This window comes from Thermothelomyces thermophilus, chromosome 1 (genome assembly GCF_000226095.1).
Source record: "Thermothelomyces thermophilus ATCC 42464 chromosome 1, complete sequence".
NCBI lineage: Eukaryota > Fungi > Ascomycota > Sordariomycetes > Sordariales > Chaetomiaceae > Thermothelomyces > Thermothelomyces thermophilus.
In genome coordinates this window covers 9,499,238-9,516,507 of record NC_016472.1, presented here as the reverse complement: position 1 = coordinate 9,516,507, position 17,270 = coordinate 9,499,238, and the positions used below count along the sequence as shown (strand labels likewise).

General features: G+C 59.5%; 5 protein-coding genes across 5 annotated transcripts; 2 read left to right on the top strand and 3 right to left on the bottom strand.

The window, feature by feature from the left end:
- Positions 1-981: 981 nt before the first annotated feature.
- Positions 982-3,664, top strand: MYCTH_112924 (uncharacterized protein; the record flags this gene model as incomplete). The annotated part of the gene is made up of 2 exons (XM_003660684.1): positions 982-3,120; positions 3,568-3,664. Exons 1-2 carry the CDS (start codon positions 1,334-1,336, stop codon positions 3,662-3,664), a joined length of 1,884 nt encoding a protein of 627 aa, XP_003660732.1. The 5' UTR covers positions 982-1,333.
- A 2,200-nt stretch (positions 3,665-5,864) lies between these two features.
- On the bottom strand, positions 5,865-6,196 carry MYCTH_2299362 (uncharacterized protein). Its single transcript, XM_003660683.1, has one exon. It carries the CDS (start codon positions 6,085-6,087, stop codon positions 5,890-5,892), a length of 198 nt encoding a protein of 65 aa, XP_003660731.1. The 5' UTR covers positions 6,088-6,196; the 3' UTR covers positions 5,865-5,889.
- A 578-nt stretch (positions 6,197-6,774) lies between these two features.
- On the top strand, positions 6,775-9,832 carry MYCTH_2299360 (uncharacterized protein). Its single transcript, XM_003660682.1, has 3 exons — positions 6,775-7,985; positions 8,078-9,213; positions 9,281-9,832. Exons 1-3 carry the CDS (start codon positions 7,124-7,126, stop codon positions 9,371-9,373), a joined length of 2,091 nt encoding a protein of 696 aa, XP_003660730.1. The 5' UTR covers positions 6,775-7,123; the 3' UTR covers positions 9,374-9,832.
- Positions 9,833-9,868: 36 nt separating this feature from the next.
- Positions 9,869-11,489, bottom strand: MYCTH_2074176 (uncharacterized protein). Its single transcript, XM_003660681.1, has 4 exons — positions 11,286-11,489; positions 10,992-11,080; positions 10,569-10,864; positions 9,869-10,477 (listed from the first exon to the last, which is right to left on the bottom strand). Exons 1-4 carry the CDS (start codon positions 11,294-11,296, stop codon positions 10,298-10,300), a joined length of 576 nt encoding a protein of 191 aa, XP_003660729.1. The 5' UTR covers positions 11,297-11,489; the 3' UTR covers positions 9,869-10,297.
- Positions 11,490-13,201: 1,712 nt separating this feature from the next.
- MYCTH_2299355 (uncharacterized protein) lies at positions 13,202-16,232 on the bottom strand. The gene is made up of 2 exons (XM_003660680.1): positions 15,238-16,232; positions 13,202-15,159 (listed from the first exon to the last, which is right to left on the bottom strand). The coding sequence occupies exons 1-2, from the start codon at positions 16,042-16,044 to the stop codon at positions 13,267-13,269; spliced, it is 2,700 nt and encodes an 899-aa protein (XP_003660728.1). The 5' UTR covers positions 16,045-16,232; the 3' UTR covers positions 13,202-13,266.
- Positions 16,233-17,270: the final 1,038 nt, after the last annotated feature.

Below are 17,270 nucleotides of genomic sequence, written 5' to 3'. Positions count from 1 at the left end.
GCGCCCACCCCCCACCTGCCCCGGATGGCGATCTGGCGCGGAAGAGGACCCGCTTTAACGTTTATTTCGGTAGCATGTTCTCCAACTGATGCCCGGTTCTGGGGCTTGACCATGCTGATATCGCGCCTCGTTCACAATCCTGACGGGACGTACTACCTAGGCCTACCATCTCGACTCTGTAAAACCCGGAAAAATCGTCAAATTGTAGTAGATCTACACACGCAGGGCAGCAGAAGTACTCCGCACGCAAGGCAGATCAGGCAGCTGCCCGAGCCGGCAGGTGTTACCCAATGACGAGGCTCCGATGCTGCGATGCCGACTGGCTGTGCCCCCCCCCCACTGGTTCAAGCAAAGTTTCCATCCTGAGAACTCGTCTGATCTTTCGCTCACAACTTCAGCTGCGAACCGCCGTGGCCGGTGGGGCACGAGGGAGACGGCCGCCTTGAAGGGCGCCTTGCGCGCTGATCCCCGTCTTTTTCGAGTTGCTCTCGCCAAAGCGGACCGCTCCGTCCTCGACGTAATTCGTAGGTCGCGAAAAAGCGGTTTTTGGTGGCCAATTTGTCACATGAGCTGGTGAGGTTTCCTGGCCAAAGACCTGCCAACTCGTCTCCTGTCGTGGTTTTCCCCCCACCCCTAGTGCACAGGTACCAGTTGGTAGTACATACGTAGCAGGTGGTCTGGAATGCATCTGTGCGCCCAGGCTGGCGGGCTGTAACTACTAGTACACAGTAATTGTCAGGAACAGAGAATCCGTACTGCATGACAACTTGGCGGCCCAAGCTTCTTTGTGGGGTAAAGTGGCGAACCACCGACCCCCCCACAGTACTATCAGGCACGTCTGGAACGACCAAGAGGTTGAAACGCAAGGTTCCGCCAGGAGGCAGATTGTGGCAGTCGACCCTTTGGCGTATTGTTTTTGTGCTTGCGATTTTCTTTTTTTTTCCCTTCCTTTTATCGCCAAATTGGCTTGATATGTCGTTCGTGGCTACCAGAACGGCTCGATTTCTCCACATGCGGGCCAGCATTCGAGGTTCAGCTGCAGGCAGACACCTGCACTTGCTACTGCTTGCATTTCCATCACTGCGCCCCGTTTGAGCCTTCCCACAACATCCTCCAGTGCGTTTGAGTGTTGCGAGTTGATGCCGCGCCCCGGTGATCTCGATTGGAGATCTAAACTCCGGCCGGAATCTGAAAGCCAGCCGAGACCAGACCTGCGCTTGCATCAGGCAAAGAAAGGTAGGTGAGCGGCACAGCCAAGACGTTTCTTGCTTTTAAGCCCCCCCCGGCAGACCTCACCGAGAGCTGCAAGCTATTCCTCAACAAGCGCCGGGAAATGGCAGACGCGGAAGAGCCACGGTTCACAACGCTCGCGGAGCGCATTGCTGCTCTCAACCAGCAGAAGAACTTCCAGGCTCCGCCATTGACTGCTGGCAAACGACCTCCGCCTCCGCCGCCGCCGGTCCGCTCGTTGACCGAAGATGTGAGCAAGGCCGCATCAGGCTCCCGGCCCGCTTCTGTCGGGGCCAGCCCGTCAATTCCACCGCGGCCGGTCCGCACTGTCTCGGAGAAGCTGCCGCCGCCGCCGCTTCCACCGCGTACCACGGGGCAGGAGAATGGCGACCAGACGCCCGATCTCTCCCCCGGTCACCCCGGGGCCCCTCCGCTGCCATCGCGCAACTCACAACTAGCAACGCCACAGGCGACCCCGCCAAATCTGCCCGCTCGCCGACCTTCTGCCCAGACCCTTTCTGTTAGGAGAAACTCGAACGCTTCCGATGTGTCGCAGTTGTCTACCGTGTCTAGCCTGTCGTTGAACCAGACCAGGTCTGCCCCCAACGGAGGGTCGGAGACGCAGACCCCAAGGAGACTCCCACCGCCGCTTGAGCAAGCCAAGCTCCCGCCGCTGCCCCCAACTCGGCGCGAGCTCGAGGCGAAGGCAAAGGAGGCGGCCGCGAGCGAGACGCCGACCCTCCCACCCCGCCGCATAACCGAGCCGCCCAAGCCCTCTTTGCCTCCCCGGCTCCCATCGAGGCCGGGCAATTCGCCGGCAGTCGCGGCCCCGGAGGAGCCATCACCAGTCCTGCCAGCCCGGCGCCTGCCGCCTTCCCGGCCGGCCGGCTTCCAGGCAAAATCCGCGTTAGAATGTGGTTTCAGCAGCAGCAGCAGCGGCGGCGGCGGCCGCGCGTCCAAGCCATCCCCGCCTCTAGCACCGCCTCCCATACCCCTAAGCTCCCGGCCCAGCATCGCCGAGATCGATGCCGTAGCAAACCGCGTCGCTGCGGCGGCAGCCCCCCTGGCCCGGCCCCCGAGCCAGGACTGCCTTCCCTGCCGCGACTTCTCCGTGCCGGACGCGCTCGCAGCCCAACACCCGACTTCGTCCATCCCACGCCACGCCGACCCGATCGGCCACCTGGCCCACGTCCTCTGCGCGCCGCTCCCCTCGCCCACGGACAAGGCGCGGGCCATCTTCACCTGGCTGCACCACAACGTCGTCTACGACGTGCACGGCTTCTTCAACAACTGCATCCCGCGCGGGCAGACGCCCGCCGACACCATATACTCGGGCAAGGCCGTGTGCGAGGGGTACGCGCGCGTGTACGAGGCGATCGCGACGCGCGCGGGCCTCGAGTGCGTCGTGGTGACGGGCCACGGCAAGGGGTTCGGGTTCCGCCCCCTCCGGGCCGGCCAGCCGCCGCCCCCGCGCGACCCGACGGGCCACGCGTGGAACGCGGTCCGCATCGACGGCGGCCGGTGGAAGCTGGTCGACGCCTGCTGGGGCGCCGGCGCGGTCTGCAACGGCCAGTACCACCAGCGATTCGCCCCCGAGTGCTTCACCATGAGCAACGAGCGCTTCGGCGACCGCCACTTCCCCGCCGACGACAGGCACTGGTACCGCAGGGACGGCCGCCGTCCCACGTGGGAGGAGTACATGATGGGTCCCGCGGGCGACGAGCCGGCCGAGTGGATGGGCGACGCCACCCGCGAGGGGCTGGACCAGGGCAACTTCGCACCCATGCAGCGGCGCATCAGCGCGAACGGCGCCGGGACGGTGCGGTTCCGGTTTGCCAAGGTGTGCGAGCACTGGCTGCCCGAGAAGAACGGGCCGGGCAAGCAGATGCTGTTCGGGCTGAAGATCAACGGGCCGGGCGGGAGCAGGGACGACATCATACCGCTGGAGAGCGACGGGTTCTGGTACTACGTGGACGTGGACGCCAGACACCTCGGGATACCGGGCCAGCAGGTCATCCTGGTCGCGTTCGACACGATAGACGGGCAGAGCGCGAGGGGGTTGACCAAGGAGGAGTGGCTGAGGAAGAAGGGGCGGTGCGGCTACAGCATCGCGTTTCTGGTACGGTGGGACTTGGTATAATGGCGTGAATACCAAAGTATACAAGACAGATAGAAGCGCTGTGTGCGGTAGACGGTGGTGGTTTCCCCCTCTGCTTTTTTTTCAATTCTTTCGTTTTTTTTCTTTTTCTTTTTCTTTTTCGTTTTTTTTGTAGGCAGTCTGAGTAGGGATACGGGAATATAATAATAGTGATGACCAAACTCATATCGCATCTAGAGACTAATATCATCCTTCAACACCCCGACATGGACCACGAACCCGGAATTCGACCTCAGACCTTCCGACAGCAACCGATCGGGCACCCGCCAGGTGTGAAAGGACCTGGCGAACCGGGTAATCCAGGCCTCGAAGACGAGCGGGTCCCGCAGCTGCTGCGCAACCACGCACACGCAAGGCTCCTTGCCCGGGTTTGGGCCCGGGCCTTGCCCTTCTTCCTCCTCCTCCTCCTCCTCCTCCTCCTCCTCCTCCTCCTCGGCCGCCCGGAGCCTGCACAGGTCGACGCACGTCGAGACGAACGGGTCGACGAGGGCCTCGTTGTAGATGCAGTCGCAGGCCAGGACCACGTCGAAGCTCCTGGCCTTCTCCGACCCGGTCAGCGCCGCCGTGACCCGGTCCGTCTCCCAGTCGAGCGGGGCAAAGTGGATCCTCCTCCTCTCCCCCCGGGCGGGGCCCGACGATCCGGTGGTGGTCTCCTTGGCCCGGCCCCGGCCGGCCGGGGTCGAAGCTGCCAGCCTCGCCGCCTTGCCGGAGACGGAGGCGGAGGCGGAGGCGGAGGCGGAGGCGGAGCAGGCGGCCGGCCAGTTGTCGCTGACGTTCTGCTCGACCAGCTTGGCGACGTAGGGCTGGTCGGTCAGGACGTAGCGGGAGATGCGCGGGGCCAGGAGCAGGGCGACGAGGCCAGCGACGCCGCAGCCGAGCTCGACGGCCAGGGACGACGGCGAGAGGACGCCGTGGGCGAAGAAAGGGTTGGCGGGCGAGGCCAGCCATTCTGCGAAGAGGGGCGTGATCTTCCAGATGACTGGGCGTAGGGAGCGGGGGGCGGGCGGGAGTCGATTGTTAGTGTGGGACTTGGATCACCTTTTTCTTCTTTTTTTCTTTTTCTTTTTTCTTTTTCTTTTTTTTACTGTTTACGGTCATAGGCGGGGATGAAAAGGGGCAAGAGAAATAAAGGAGGAAAAAAAGAACGAAAAAAGAAAGAAAGATAAGAAAATAGGAAAAGAAGGAAAAGAAGAAGAAGGAAAAAAGGGAAGTTCCCAATGCAAGTGAAAATGACGAACCCGCTCCCGTAGTACCGCCAGCACGGTTGGAGGACAGAATGCCCGGGGACTGGTGGATGCTGAAATCTCGCCCTGCCACGGTGAGCTCGAGGGTCGTAGCTCTCGAATCGATGAAGCCGAGGTTCTGCGACGGCAGGTCCTGCGCAAACAGCTCGAACGTCTCTAAGATGGAAGGTGTTAAACGGGATATCCTCTGCTGCGAATAGTACCTTCCCCCTTCCCCCCCTTGGGTTTCGGGACGCGAACCCGGGTTCGCGCATGGTTCGATGCACTCACTACCTAATCGGACAAGGAAAGGAAGTGCGTTTGCATTTTGATTCTCCCACCTTCCTCTGCATCCTGCACCGGTGCGCCCAGCGCATCCAAGAACCCGTGCAGTTTCATACTCGTAGTTCTCGTCGTTTTCCGTTCATCGCTGCCCAATGACGGCGGGCCGACAATCATGGGCAGAGCGGGCGGTGAAGCTCTCAGCGAGGTCGGCGGCAATTTTGGCTGGTCTGGGCCTTACGAGGGTAGCTACGGAGTAGTGTACTTGTTTCAAGCGGAAAACGGTTGGCACGGGTCCCACCAACTGCTATGTAGGTACGGAGTAGTGTCGTCTGTAGTTAATCCGTAGTGTACGTATTTCCATACTCCGTACATACATACCTGAGTTACTTACACAGTAGTAACTACTACTCAGTTTGTAATTTCAGCGAACCCAACCGCGCGCAACACAGCAATATGCGAGGTTCCGGTTTGCAAATGAAGCCCACTCTCGGCACTACGCTGCAATAGGGGTAACGTATGCACGGAATAATAGGGAGCTTTATCATCATGCGCCTGTCCTTGTAGGTTTTCTTTACGGTCCTTATGCCTGTCCGACCGACACTCCAACAGCTCACTCAAAGTCTTCCCGTCTTGTCATCTCAAGAAGAGAACTACATACAAGCTAGCCTCCGTTGCTCCGTGCCATCCATGATCTGACGTGCAGTCGGGTGGAGAGCGGTGCGGGATGGGACGGAATGCGGGGAAGCAAGACCCAGGCACCCAGGGCAATCTGCAGATACCTAGTGTAGTGTAGTCCGTACTCCGTAGGTGAAGTGCCAAGGAAATAATAGATGGGCCTCCTGCAGCAAGCAGCAACAGCAGCCGCAAGACGCTACCGTGGCACGTGTGTGTCGGTGGCTGCACTGGGTAACTGCTACCTACCGCCTGCAGCCGGACAGAGTTGGCAACTGCGTGGTTGGCAACCTTCCCGTCAACGAGCGTGTCGAACGAGCACTATCGAACGCCGATTCGAATGGCCAGCTGAAACTCGGTTGCATCATCTCCTGACTGCTCGGCTGCGGCTGTGTCGCGGACGCCTCGGAGCCAGTTGCCAGTTGGCTTCCTCGTCTTGTATGCATGCCTGGACTCCAGAGGCACATACACTGCATTATATTCGTACTCCGTTGCCCGGGCCTGCCATGGTGCATGCATGCATGTATGTACTGTACGGATAAACATCGATACGTACGCATCGCATCGCATCGCATCGCAATCTCGTTGTTCAGTCTGATCCTGTGGCTCGGACCTTTACTATATAGCATGCTACCCATCCGCAGGACGGCACTCTCCGACTGTAAACAAGGCCTGCGGAGGTCGGAAGGGGTGCTGACCACCTTATCCCGGGCGGTGACGCTCTCTGTGTGTCCGCAGCATGGGGATCCGCGCCCGTCGTATCCGTACATCCGCAGGTAATCTATCCATCTCCGGTCCTAGACTCCTCGTGATGGGCTTCCCCAAGCAACGCCACTGCGACCACTGCCCGCTGCTATTAGTGTATCGTAGAAAGGCCGAGACCCTAGTGCAGCAACTACTGCGTAAACAGGTTGGGGCGGACTGGAATCGGGACCACTAACTAACGCACGGTGTCAACCCCGGAGCCATTGGCCCCTTTTCACACGACCCCGCGCCAGCCTTCGGCTCTATCAGGCCAGTTTCCGATGTTTGGACGAGCTTGCCGCATATCCACACGGTGAGAAGATCTTGGTCTCTTGGCACGGCCTGCTATGGTGGAGCAACTGCTGCAGGGCCACCGAGCTTTGCCCAAATTGGAGCATTGCTGGAGCTTGTTGGCGCGTTGTTGGGGTTAGTTAAAGTTCTTGCCAAAAACCCCTGGCCTTCTTCGTCGCTCCCATCCCGAGCCAGTCGACCTTGCAGGTTTCCGAACCATTTTCCTCAATCTCGACACTTCTTCGCCCGCCCTGTCATCCGTGCCAGCTTACACTAGCTCGCTCAGTCGCGGGATACCCGACAGAGCGGACGAGTGCAGGGTACCCGAAGGCATCTGCTTCGTTGTTCAATATTATTTCCCTTGCTAAGTAAGTGGTCCAGGCAACCGCGGTATAAAGCCGGTTCCCAAGCTCGACCACGTTTTTTTTTTCCTTCGCCTTTCGAAACGCATCTTCTTTTATTTCCTTTCCGCAACCGACAGCTTTGAGTCCTCGTTCCCACGACTCCCACGCCGTCCGCAATGGCAGCAAAGCAGGTGCACTTGGTTCCGCGCATGAGCGCGACGCCTCCCTTCTCGGTCGAGGTGCCCGGCCAGCAACCCGTCGAAGGCGAAACTCCCGTTCGCAGGCACCCCCTCGCCGTCAATGGCTTGTACACCAAGCCCAACGATGAGATCACGACCGTCCACGAGCTCGTCCGCGTGAGCGTCGCCAAGTTTGGTAATGCCAAGTGCATGGGCTCGCGCAAGCTGCTGCGGACCCATCAGGACAAGAAGATGGTCAAGAAGGTGATCAACGGCGAGGAGCGCGAGGTCGAGAAGTCGTGGACCTTTTTCGAGATGAGCCCGTACGAGTACATTAGCTACACCGACTACGAGCGCTTGACCCACCAGCTCGGTGCCGGTTTGCGCAAGCTGGGCCTCGTCAAGGACGACCGCCTTCACATCTACGCCGCCACGAGCCAGAACTGGCTGGCCATGGCCCACGGCGCCGGCTCGCAGAGCATGCCCATCGTCACGGCCTACGACACGCTGGGCGAGGAGGGCCTGCGGTACTCGATGGTCGCCACCAAGGCCAAGGCCATCTTCCTGGATCCCCATCTCCTGCCCACCCTGACCAGCGTCCTCGCTGTAGCCACCGAGATTCAACACGTCATCTGGAACGACCAGCACCAGCTCAATCCCGATCACGCCGACAAGCTCAAGGAGTCGTACCCTCACATCAACATCCTCAGCTTCGGCGACCTGCGGAAGTTGGGCGAGGAGAACCCCGTCGACGTGGTTCCGCCCAAGCCCGACGACCTCTGCTGCATCATGTACACCTCCGGTTCCACTGGTACGCCCAAGGGTGTGCCGGTGACGCACGCGGCCGTGGTTGCGGCTGGTAGGTGTTTTTTTTTTTTTTTTTTCCCTTTCAAAATGGGCAGAAAGCTGTCGGACGTCCCACGGATGCAGCTAGCTAACTTTGACGTGCAGTTGCCGGCGCCAGCCCGATCGTCGAGGATTTTATTGGACCCGGAGACGGTCTTTTGACGTATCTGCCGCTGGCGCATATTCTCGAGTTCGTCTTCGAGCACGCCGCCATCTACTGGGGCGCTACCCTAGGCTACGGCAACCCCAAGACGCTCTCCGACGCATCGGTACGCAACTGCAATGGCGACATTCGCGAGTTCAAGCCTACTGTCCTGATCGGCGTCCCGGCCGTCTGGGAGACGGTCAAGAAGGGCATCATTGCCAAGGTCAATGCCGGCAGCCCCGTTGTCCGAGGACTCTTCTGGGGCGCATTGGCACTCAAGGAGAGGCTGATGGCCTTGGGGCTTCCGGGTAGCGGCGTCCTGGACGCCGTCGTCTTTAAGAAGATCAAGGAGGCGACAGGCGGCCGCATGAAGCTGTGCCTGAGCGCCGGCGGTCCCGTCTCCAAGGAGACGCAGAAGTTCATCAGCATGGCCATCTGCCCCATGATCATCGGCTACGGCCTCACCGAGACGACGGCCATGGGCACGCTGCAGAACCCGCTCGAGTGGACTCCGGAATCCATCGGCGCCATGACGGCCTCTGTCGAGGCTAAGCTGGTCGACTTCGCGGACGCCGGATACTTCGCCACCAACAAGCCGAACCCCCAGGGCGAGATCTGGCTGCGCGGCCCCACGGTGCTCTCCGGCTACTACGACAACGACAAGGAGACGGCCGAGGCCCTTACCGAGGACGGCTGGTTCAAGACGGGCGACATCGGCGAGTGGGACAAGAATGGCCACCTCAAGATCATTGACCGCAAGAAGAACCTGGTCAAGACGCTCAACGGCGAGTACATTGCGCTCGAGAAGCTCGAGTCCATCTACCGCTCGGCCCCCGTCGTGGCCAACATTTGCATCTATGCCGACATCTCCAAGGCCAAGCCCATCGCCATCATCGTCCCGGCCGAGCCCGCGCTCAAGAAGTTGGCCGCGTCAATCGGCGTCCAGGGCGAGACCCTCGAAGCGCTGGTCCATGATAAGAAGCTGCAAGGCGCCGTCCTGAGGGAGCTCCAGAACGCGGGCCGCGCTGGTGGCCTCTCGGGCATCGAGATCATCGAGGGCGTCGTTCTTGTGGAGGACGAGTGGACTCCGCAAAACGTAAGCATCCCTGTTTTTTCCCTCTGCAAAACCCCTCTTGCGTGCTCCCGACTAACAGTTACCGCAGGGCCTCGTCACAGCTGCCCAGAAGCTCAACCGCAGGGGCATTCTCGACAAGTACAGGAAGGAGGTCACCGAGGCATATGGCGCCTCGAGCTAGGTACTCGTGGAAAAGGAATGACTGCCGGTGACCCAGATGAAGAAGAAGAAGAAGGAGGAGGAGGAGTGGCGGTGTTGGTTGGAAGTGGGCAGCGTGATTTTGTGACTATTACTTGTGATATACTATTCCCCTCGGTATGGTTTGTATGGGGTTGTCGGTCTGTTGCCGTTGTCCGTTCGATATCACTGACTGGCTGCCTCAGGGTGCTTTGGTTGGGTCTGGTTCTTAGCTAGGTTAGTGTCTTGTCTATCAGCGCGTCTCGTTGCCGATATCCCTCGTTAGCATCGTTCATGTGTCCTTCTAAGGTTATTCTCGGGAGACTTAAAAAAAAAACGGCAGGAACCCCAAAAAGTTCTTTCGTGCGACAGCCTGAATTCGAGCAGGCTACCAAGGTTCTCTGACCCAAACACGCCCGGGGTTAGTATGACGGTAACTCGTTGCCCCCTGAGACACGGCGGCCGTTTCGACTGGGAACGTGCGACAAACGTTCGGTTTGGGGCCCCGAGTTGGGACAGACCAGTATCAACGATTTAGTTGCTAAAACGCACAAAGTTACAGGGAACCTTCCTCTCAACCAAAATCAAACAACATGAAGACCATTAGCGCCGACTCATTGCGCCTTCACTGCCTCACAAAACCACCCAATACCTCTGTCGGCACCAGCATCACTGCAACCCTTGCTGGGTCAGCCGGATCGATAGCCGGGCACTCCAGGCCCATGCTCTCTTTACGCGGAACCACCCGAATCTGCTGGACAACTCGAACAGTTGACGCGAAAGGGGTCCCCTCCAATATCCTTGGCAACCACGACCCCAGAGTTCTCCCTTGCTCCTCTTGTCCCTTCCTCCCCTCCGCTTCCCAAACAGGGCGCAGAGTTTCCTTCAAGAATCACCAGCAGCTCACACAAACGAGAACCGCCGGCGGTCACACCAGCCCATCGTAAAGCGAGAGGGCCGAGACGATGGTGGCGTCGCGCTGGCTCCCCTCCTTGAACTCCTTCATGTCCAGGCTGCCATTCTCGTCCTTGTCCATCATGCGGAAGATCTTGCGCACCCGCTTCTCGGGCGTGTCCTCGTCCTCGGGCAGCTTGACCATCGAGCCGACCTGTTTGCGTTTCGCAGCGCCTAATCAGCACCCTGCACAAGGGGTGAAATGGGAAGAGAAGGAGGAAGGGAGGGGAAGGGGGAAATAATACCATCTTGTAGATGGCCTCGACGATCTTGAGCATCTCGTCGTAGCTGATCTTGCCGTCGCCGTCAATGTCGTACAGCTGGAATGCCCAGTCGAGCTTGTCCTCCATCTTGCCGCGGCTCGTCACGCTCAGCGCGCAGATGAACTCCTTGAAGTCGATGGTGCCCGACTTGTCCGTGTCGAACACGTTGAAGACGTAGTCGGCAAAGGTGGACGGGTCGCCAAAGGGGAAGAACTGCGCGTATATCTTTTGGAATTCCGTCTTGGTGAGCATGCCTGACGGGCAGTCCTTCAGAAATCCTGCCACACGACTTCCTCGTCAGTTCCGTCTCGCTCGTGTATTTCTTCTTTTCCTCATCCTTTTCCTTTCAGAGGCTGTGCCGCGCGAAAAGTTCCAGGAAGCAAAAACAGGGCGAGAGCTACGCACCCCTATACCATTGCTGCAACTCTTTCTTGTCAAAGTTGGTCAACTTCTGCAGCTCCTTCAGCTGGTCGTCCGCGAGCTTCTTCGACTGTCTAAGAGGCAGAGCGTGTCAGCGGGATTGCTGCCGAGCAACAGTTCGAGGAGGGTGCTGGTCCCGGCCTTGCTCCCAGGCGCTTAGCGGCGGAGAGCGTTTTCATGCCTCCCCCCGGTCCCCCGCAAGCGCAAACCTGCCGAACCTCGGCATGGTCCCGAGATAGTCGGCACCAAGCGACCTCGACAACTGGACTGCGCACTCACAGATTGCCCATGTCTGAAAGCCAGGTGTGTAATCGTCGCTGCCGTGGAAGGTTATTCTGAGGCGGGCAGCACCGAGAGGGGTTGAGGTTCCGGAGGGTGGCGGCGACAAGGGGGGTTTGGCGCTCAATGGAATGCTTGATTGGGCGGTTCCTGTTGATCGTGCGAAGTCGCCGGTTTTTATTTACTTAGTTAGTGGCGTCTTCGCAGATGGAAACGACTCTTTGTAGAACAGAATGGTAAAGCGGTGGCGCCGGATGGTCATCAAGATTCGTCGTCGGGTGTGAAGTCGCAAGAAAGTACTAGCGTGGTGTTAGAGTGTTGGGGAGCGTATTGTCGGAAGATGCAGCAAAGGTGAGGCAGGGCAGGCGAGAGGCTAGGCGGGACCTGCGGGAAGTTTGAGAGTGACGATTGCGGGAGTCCCTCCAATGCACTCAGCGGCTCGCACTGTCCGAGAGCACTGTACAGGCAGTATTCGTGTAGCACAGTGACATTACAATGGAGCCTGCCGCCCCATCAAGGAGCACAATTCAACCATTCAGTTTGGCATTAATATGGGATGGAAAGAGAGAATACTTCTCGGCGGCGAAGAAGATTCACCGATATGGAGTTGACTAGAAAACGAGAGCCATCTCAATTATTGCCTCGCAAGGTTCTCACTGAAGTCGTGACCTAACACCCGTTACCTAACTACAAGTACCTACTACCCTGGTAAGTTCTTACCAAGTTCTTATGCGCACGGTGCCGGCCAAACCTAAGTAGCGAGGGGTTCTGGAGCGAAACACACCGAACTGCAACTCAGAGGGTCCTTCAGTGTTGCCTGTGACGACAATAGTTCCTCTTCTGGATCCCCCGTCAGGTGCTTCTCTCTGTTTTCGCAGTAGGATACATATGCACAGGGAAGAGCCATGGGCTCCTTGGCCGCGAATACGCCTCTAAACTGAGCACATCTCGTCATCGCAACACCGATAGGGACTCATTTTCAGCTTTTTGTTCCTTCCCCCCCCTTCCTCCTCCTCCTCCTCTTCTTTTTTTTTTCTTTTTCTGACATTTAGCTTCGAAGCCAGGAAACCAGTTGTGTTCCTCGAGGTTTAGAGTGTACTTCCGCCATGCCAGCTAGCGCGCCTTCCACTCTCTCCATTGTTGAAGGAACCGGTTTCGACGGAAGAAGCTGAGAGCACAAGTATTAGTTCAGAGAGCAGTGGAAACTACAGAGGGGCAATGTCATCATCGCCAATCACTGTGCTTCCGCCCTCCCGAACCTCTTGTCGAGAGCTCCAGAGTCAACACCAACAACCAACAAGGCAGGAACGAGGCACAAGGGCACAGCGGGGCACCGCTTGCATCACATCTCCCCACTTCCCATTGTGGCTGTGCACACGCGCCAAGAAGACGACCGTTGGTGCGGGCCCTCCAAATGGACTACACTACACAGTATGTTCTGAATCTGAGCTTGTGCCAGACGCTTCGCGGAAACCGAGGCGGAAGCGGCGAAACCGCACTGGGCCGCAAGGGCAGGGCGGGAGGCGAGGTGGCACGGGACAATTCGTGGTATTGTTCCGCTGTTAAGAAGCAACCGGATGGAAAGATGTACAGAATGGAATCGACGACGATGACGACGATGATGACGATGACGACAGTGACACAGTTTACATGGGAAGTGGACAGAAAGACGACACTTGCTATACAAATCTACCAGTGGCAAGAAAAAGAAGTAAGCTGGAGATATGCACCCTTAAGTATATACATGCAAACAGACATCATCGCAGCTCTAAACAAGTCAAGAGAAAAAAAGGGGGTCTCAGAAGGCGTTGAACGAGATCAAATGACATATTCCGAAAACGCCAAAACATAACGGAAACAGCACCAAGCCCAGTTTTACCATCGCCCTTAATCCCTCAGAAACCCCCCCCCAATGCAATTCACACGCGCCGCCTGCCTGCCTGCCTGCCTCCCTGCCTGCCTACCGCAAACAAGACAACCATCACCCAACAACAGCTTTCATGCTCAGGCTTTCCAAGAACCCCCCCAGGTCCTCCTTCTTGACCTCGACCACGCAGTGCTCAAAGCTGTCGATCCTGACCCGTGCGTTCGTCTCCGCAACCACTTCCTGGAAGGCCGTCCCGAACCGATTCAAGCCGTATCCCCGCCCGCGCGTAGCGTTCTCTTCCTCTAAGTCACTCTCGTCATCGTCGTCATCCTCCTCGCTCTCCTCGCTTTCCGTCTCGTCCTCGTCCTCGTCCTCCTCCTCCGCATCTTCGCCCTCGCCCTCGCCTCCCCCCCGCTTCCCGGCCTCGTCTCTCAACCTCCTCCTGGCGGCCCTCTTCTCTTCCCTCAGCTTCTCCTTGACCTTCCTCGCCTCCTCCCTGGCCCTGGCCTTCTCCTCCCTCGCGGCCGCCCTCCTCCGCGCCGCCTCTCGGTCCCGAAACGCCGTGTCCGGCCCGCCGCCGCCGCCGGTGCCGACCACGACGTAGACGCCCCGCTTCTCGTCCAGGCTGGCCACCACCAGGGGGGTGCCGCGCCCGCCGTGCGCCAGCCGGCCGCCCGACGCCTCCCGCTCCTGCTCGGCTAGCGCCTCGCCGATCCACAGCGCCAGCTTGGTCAGCGCGCCCGGGTGGTTGAACAGCGCCGCGTCGGGCGAGTCCTTGACGACGCACATGCGGAACGCCCGCAGGTGCGAGATTTGCTTCTTTTTGAGCACCGTCGTGCCCGTGGTGAAGATGGCCTTGTGCAGGAACTGCGCCGTCGGCAGGCCCGCCTTGAGCGCCTCGATGTCCTCCAGCGCGTCGTAGGCATCCCAGAAGCGGGGGATCCATTCCGCGCTGGCGGGCTCGGATGCCGCTGCCGAGAGGTCCTGGGACGGCGCGGCGCTGGAGTTGGGGTCGGAGGAGGAGGAGGATGATGACGACGATGATGATGATGAGAGCGAGGCGGTGGTGTTCTTGCCGACCTCGAGGAGCGCGCCGATGACGACGCCCACGTCTTGCGCGCTGAGGGTGGCGCGCCAGCCCCAGCTGCGGACGAACCCCCAACCGTCTTTGGCGCCGCCCCGGTCTTTGCCGTCCGTATCGATGGTGGGGACCAACTCGTCGAGGTTGTAGAGGGAGGCGTACTTGAGGAGCTTGGTGCGGAGCTCGCGCTTGAGCATCATATCCATGTGCGCGTAGCTCTGCTTGCACTGGACCAGACTGACGCCCATCTTGGCCAGGAGCTTGTGCAGCCGCTTGAGACCTGTTTCGCTCCACGTCTTGAGGCGAGAGAAGAGGTAGGGGGAGTGCAGCATGCTGTCGTAGAGGCTCCAGTGCCGGATGAGCAGGAACTTGGGCTCGGGCGACAGACGGATGCTCGTGTCTTCGGGGCTGCGAGCTGTGGTTGGTATGATGCCCGTGTTTTCGGGTAGGACCCGCCCGTTGCCGACCTCTGGAGGATTCAGCCGTCGTACTTCATCCCGCAGAAGCTGTCGTATCCTCGCGCCCCGCAGTCCCATCCAGCCCGAGGCGGGGCGGGCCTCGGAACCGCGTACGGGCACGGCGATGCCGGCGGAGGAGCGCCCGTACAGCTCCATGGAGGTCACGCCGACGATGGCCATCCAGAGCAGGTCGTTGTCTTCGCGGCCGAGCTCCGAGGCGAGAGAATACATCATGGAAGACACCGGTTCCGAGTAGGAGGTGCCAAGTTGATAGTATTCTCGCAGGATGGCTTCGTTCTTGCGCCGCAGACGGAGAAGCCTTCGCCTCAGCGTGCGCGCCGACGGCGCTTGCGATGGCTGAGCGGCAGGTGGGGGCTCCAGGGCATCGCTCGAGAACACGGCTTCGTCTCGCAGGGACATGAGCCCGCGCTGCGCCGGACGCCGGGGCGAGTCTGGGATGGGAGTGGACTGGAGAAGTAGTCAGCAGAGAGCAGCGTGGCCGGGGGGGAAGGAATTGGTTAGTCGGCAATGAGAGAGCGAACGCACCGAGTTACTCCGTCGCCTTTGCCTAGGCCTGTCGTCATCCTCCTCGCTATCCTCCTCCAGGAAATCCCACGACTTTCGCTTCTTGCCAGCTCGTGACACCTTCTCGGCAAGGACTGGTGGCTCCTCAACGTCGCTCTCGTCATTATTATCGTCATCTTCGTCTTCGTCGCTATCCCCAAGGTCCTCCCCGTCGTCCTCCACCTCGGGCATATCCACGAGCGCCAGGTACGCCTCTCTCTCCTTGCCCAGTTCGTCCTCGATATCCCCGTCGTCGAACACCACGATGCCCCCCTTCCCGGGCCGGTATGCCCGCTCGATGCAGCCCGCCCTCACACCGGCCGGCGTTCTCGCCGCGTAGCTGGTGGCCTCCTCCGTCTCCGGCTCGAGCGGGAAGCCGCCAAAGACGTTGTTCAGGTTCCAGGGCCGGTGCGAGTCGACAACCCACACCTCGACCCCGCCGAACGCGGGGGTCCCGTCGTCCTCCTCCTCGCTCTCCAGCCCCAGGACGGTGCCCAGGTCCGCCATGCCGCCGACGCCGAGGCAGACGACGACGCCGCCGGCGCCGCCGCGCGAGTCCATCATGGGCGCCACCAGCTCGCGGCCGACGCGCTCGAGGTCGGCATAGCCCGCCACGGGCTGGATCTTGTGCGGGATGTAGTCATGCTTGAAGAGGCGCGTGAGGATGCGGCAGGCGCAGAGCGCGTCGGGCTCGAGGGCCACGAGGATGAGCACGGGCGGCGAGAGCGGGTGGCGCGTGTTGAGGAGGTTGAGGTACAGTTTGGACAGGAGGGCGCGGGGGAGGTACATGGCGCACGCTGGTCGACTATTCTCTGTTTTTGTCTGTTCCTCTCCCTTTCTTTATTTTGTTCTTTGTTCTTTGGCTTTTTCTTCTACTTCTCGTGGACTAGGTTAGAATCGAGTCGTGAGGTCGGTTACGGGCACGCATGGAGGCGGCTTTTTTTTTCGGGGCGAGGAGTCGACCTGGGAGATTGGCTCTGGGTTTCGGTTGTGAGGTGCGTGGGTGCTGCTGAGCAGTGACGCGACGTGGTTTTGATGGTTTTGTGATTGTGTCCAATTTTGAGGATCTCCAACAGCGGCTGGCTCAGGGGAGAGGAAGTCCCTTGGTGAGTCGAGTGTTAAGACATTGGCGTGTGCTCGGCGCAGGCGAATTCGTTGTGCCTGGATGGTCGGCGTCGAGCAAAACAGTGGAGTGCGAGTGTTTACGGGCTTACACGCTGAACGTTACACCCAAGACACGCATCGCAAGACGCGCTTCGAGACGCGACGTGGGGAGGGTCGCACCGTCTCGAGCTTGGAATTTACTGTGTATTGGTACTGTAAAGGTAGCTTTTCTAATGGCCGGATGCAGGTGCATTCCTCCCAGCGAACAACAATGCCCGCGGGAAGTGCGCCAGCTGCCCGTCAGCCGTGCGCCGCGCCGCAACCTTCCTTGAACGCACATACTACTAACGTTACAATGAGCACGCAGTAATCCGTAGTAACTTTGGTACATACTTTACAAATAGGTGGTGGACGACTACCCATGTATGTAGCGTACCTTCGCACGGATTATCTGAGGTAGGTAGGTATCCAGAGAGCCTACTAAATTTTGGAAGTGGGCTGTGCCTGCCAGTCGTCCCGTTTGCTTGCTAGGTGGTCAAGTCTCTTCACACTAACCTAGGTAGCTAGCTGCCCCGCTGCCTGACCGCTTCTTTCGTCCGCCTGCCGGTCGACTGATTCAGTTCGCATCCTCGCTAGCGGCCCGGTTACGACTGGTACTGTACTGTGTGTGTATGTGCATACACTGCCGCATAAGTTCCCGTTTCGTTTACCTGCCTGATCTGACTGACACCCACGAGCAAAACTCTGCAGGGTCGCGGAAGGCCATCCCGCCGAACACCACGCTTCGGGAACAAACTTGAAACGCTCACTCCCGACCCGAGATGGTATCATCCAACTGCGGCAGTGGCGGGGATCCATTTCCGATCTCGGTCGGGCTCATTCTCTGCCCGTCTTGCGCCAGAGGAACATAC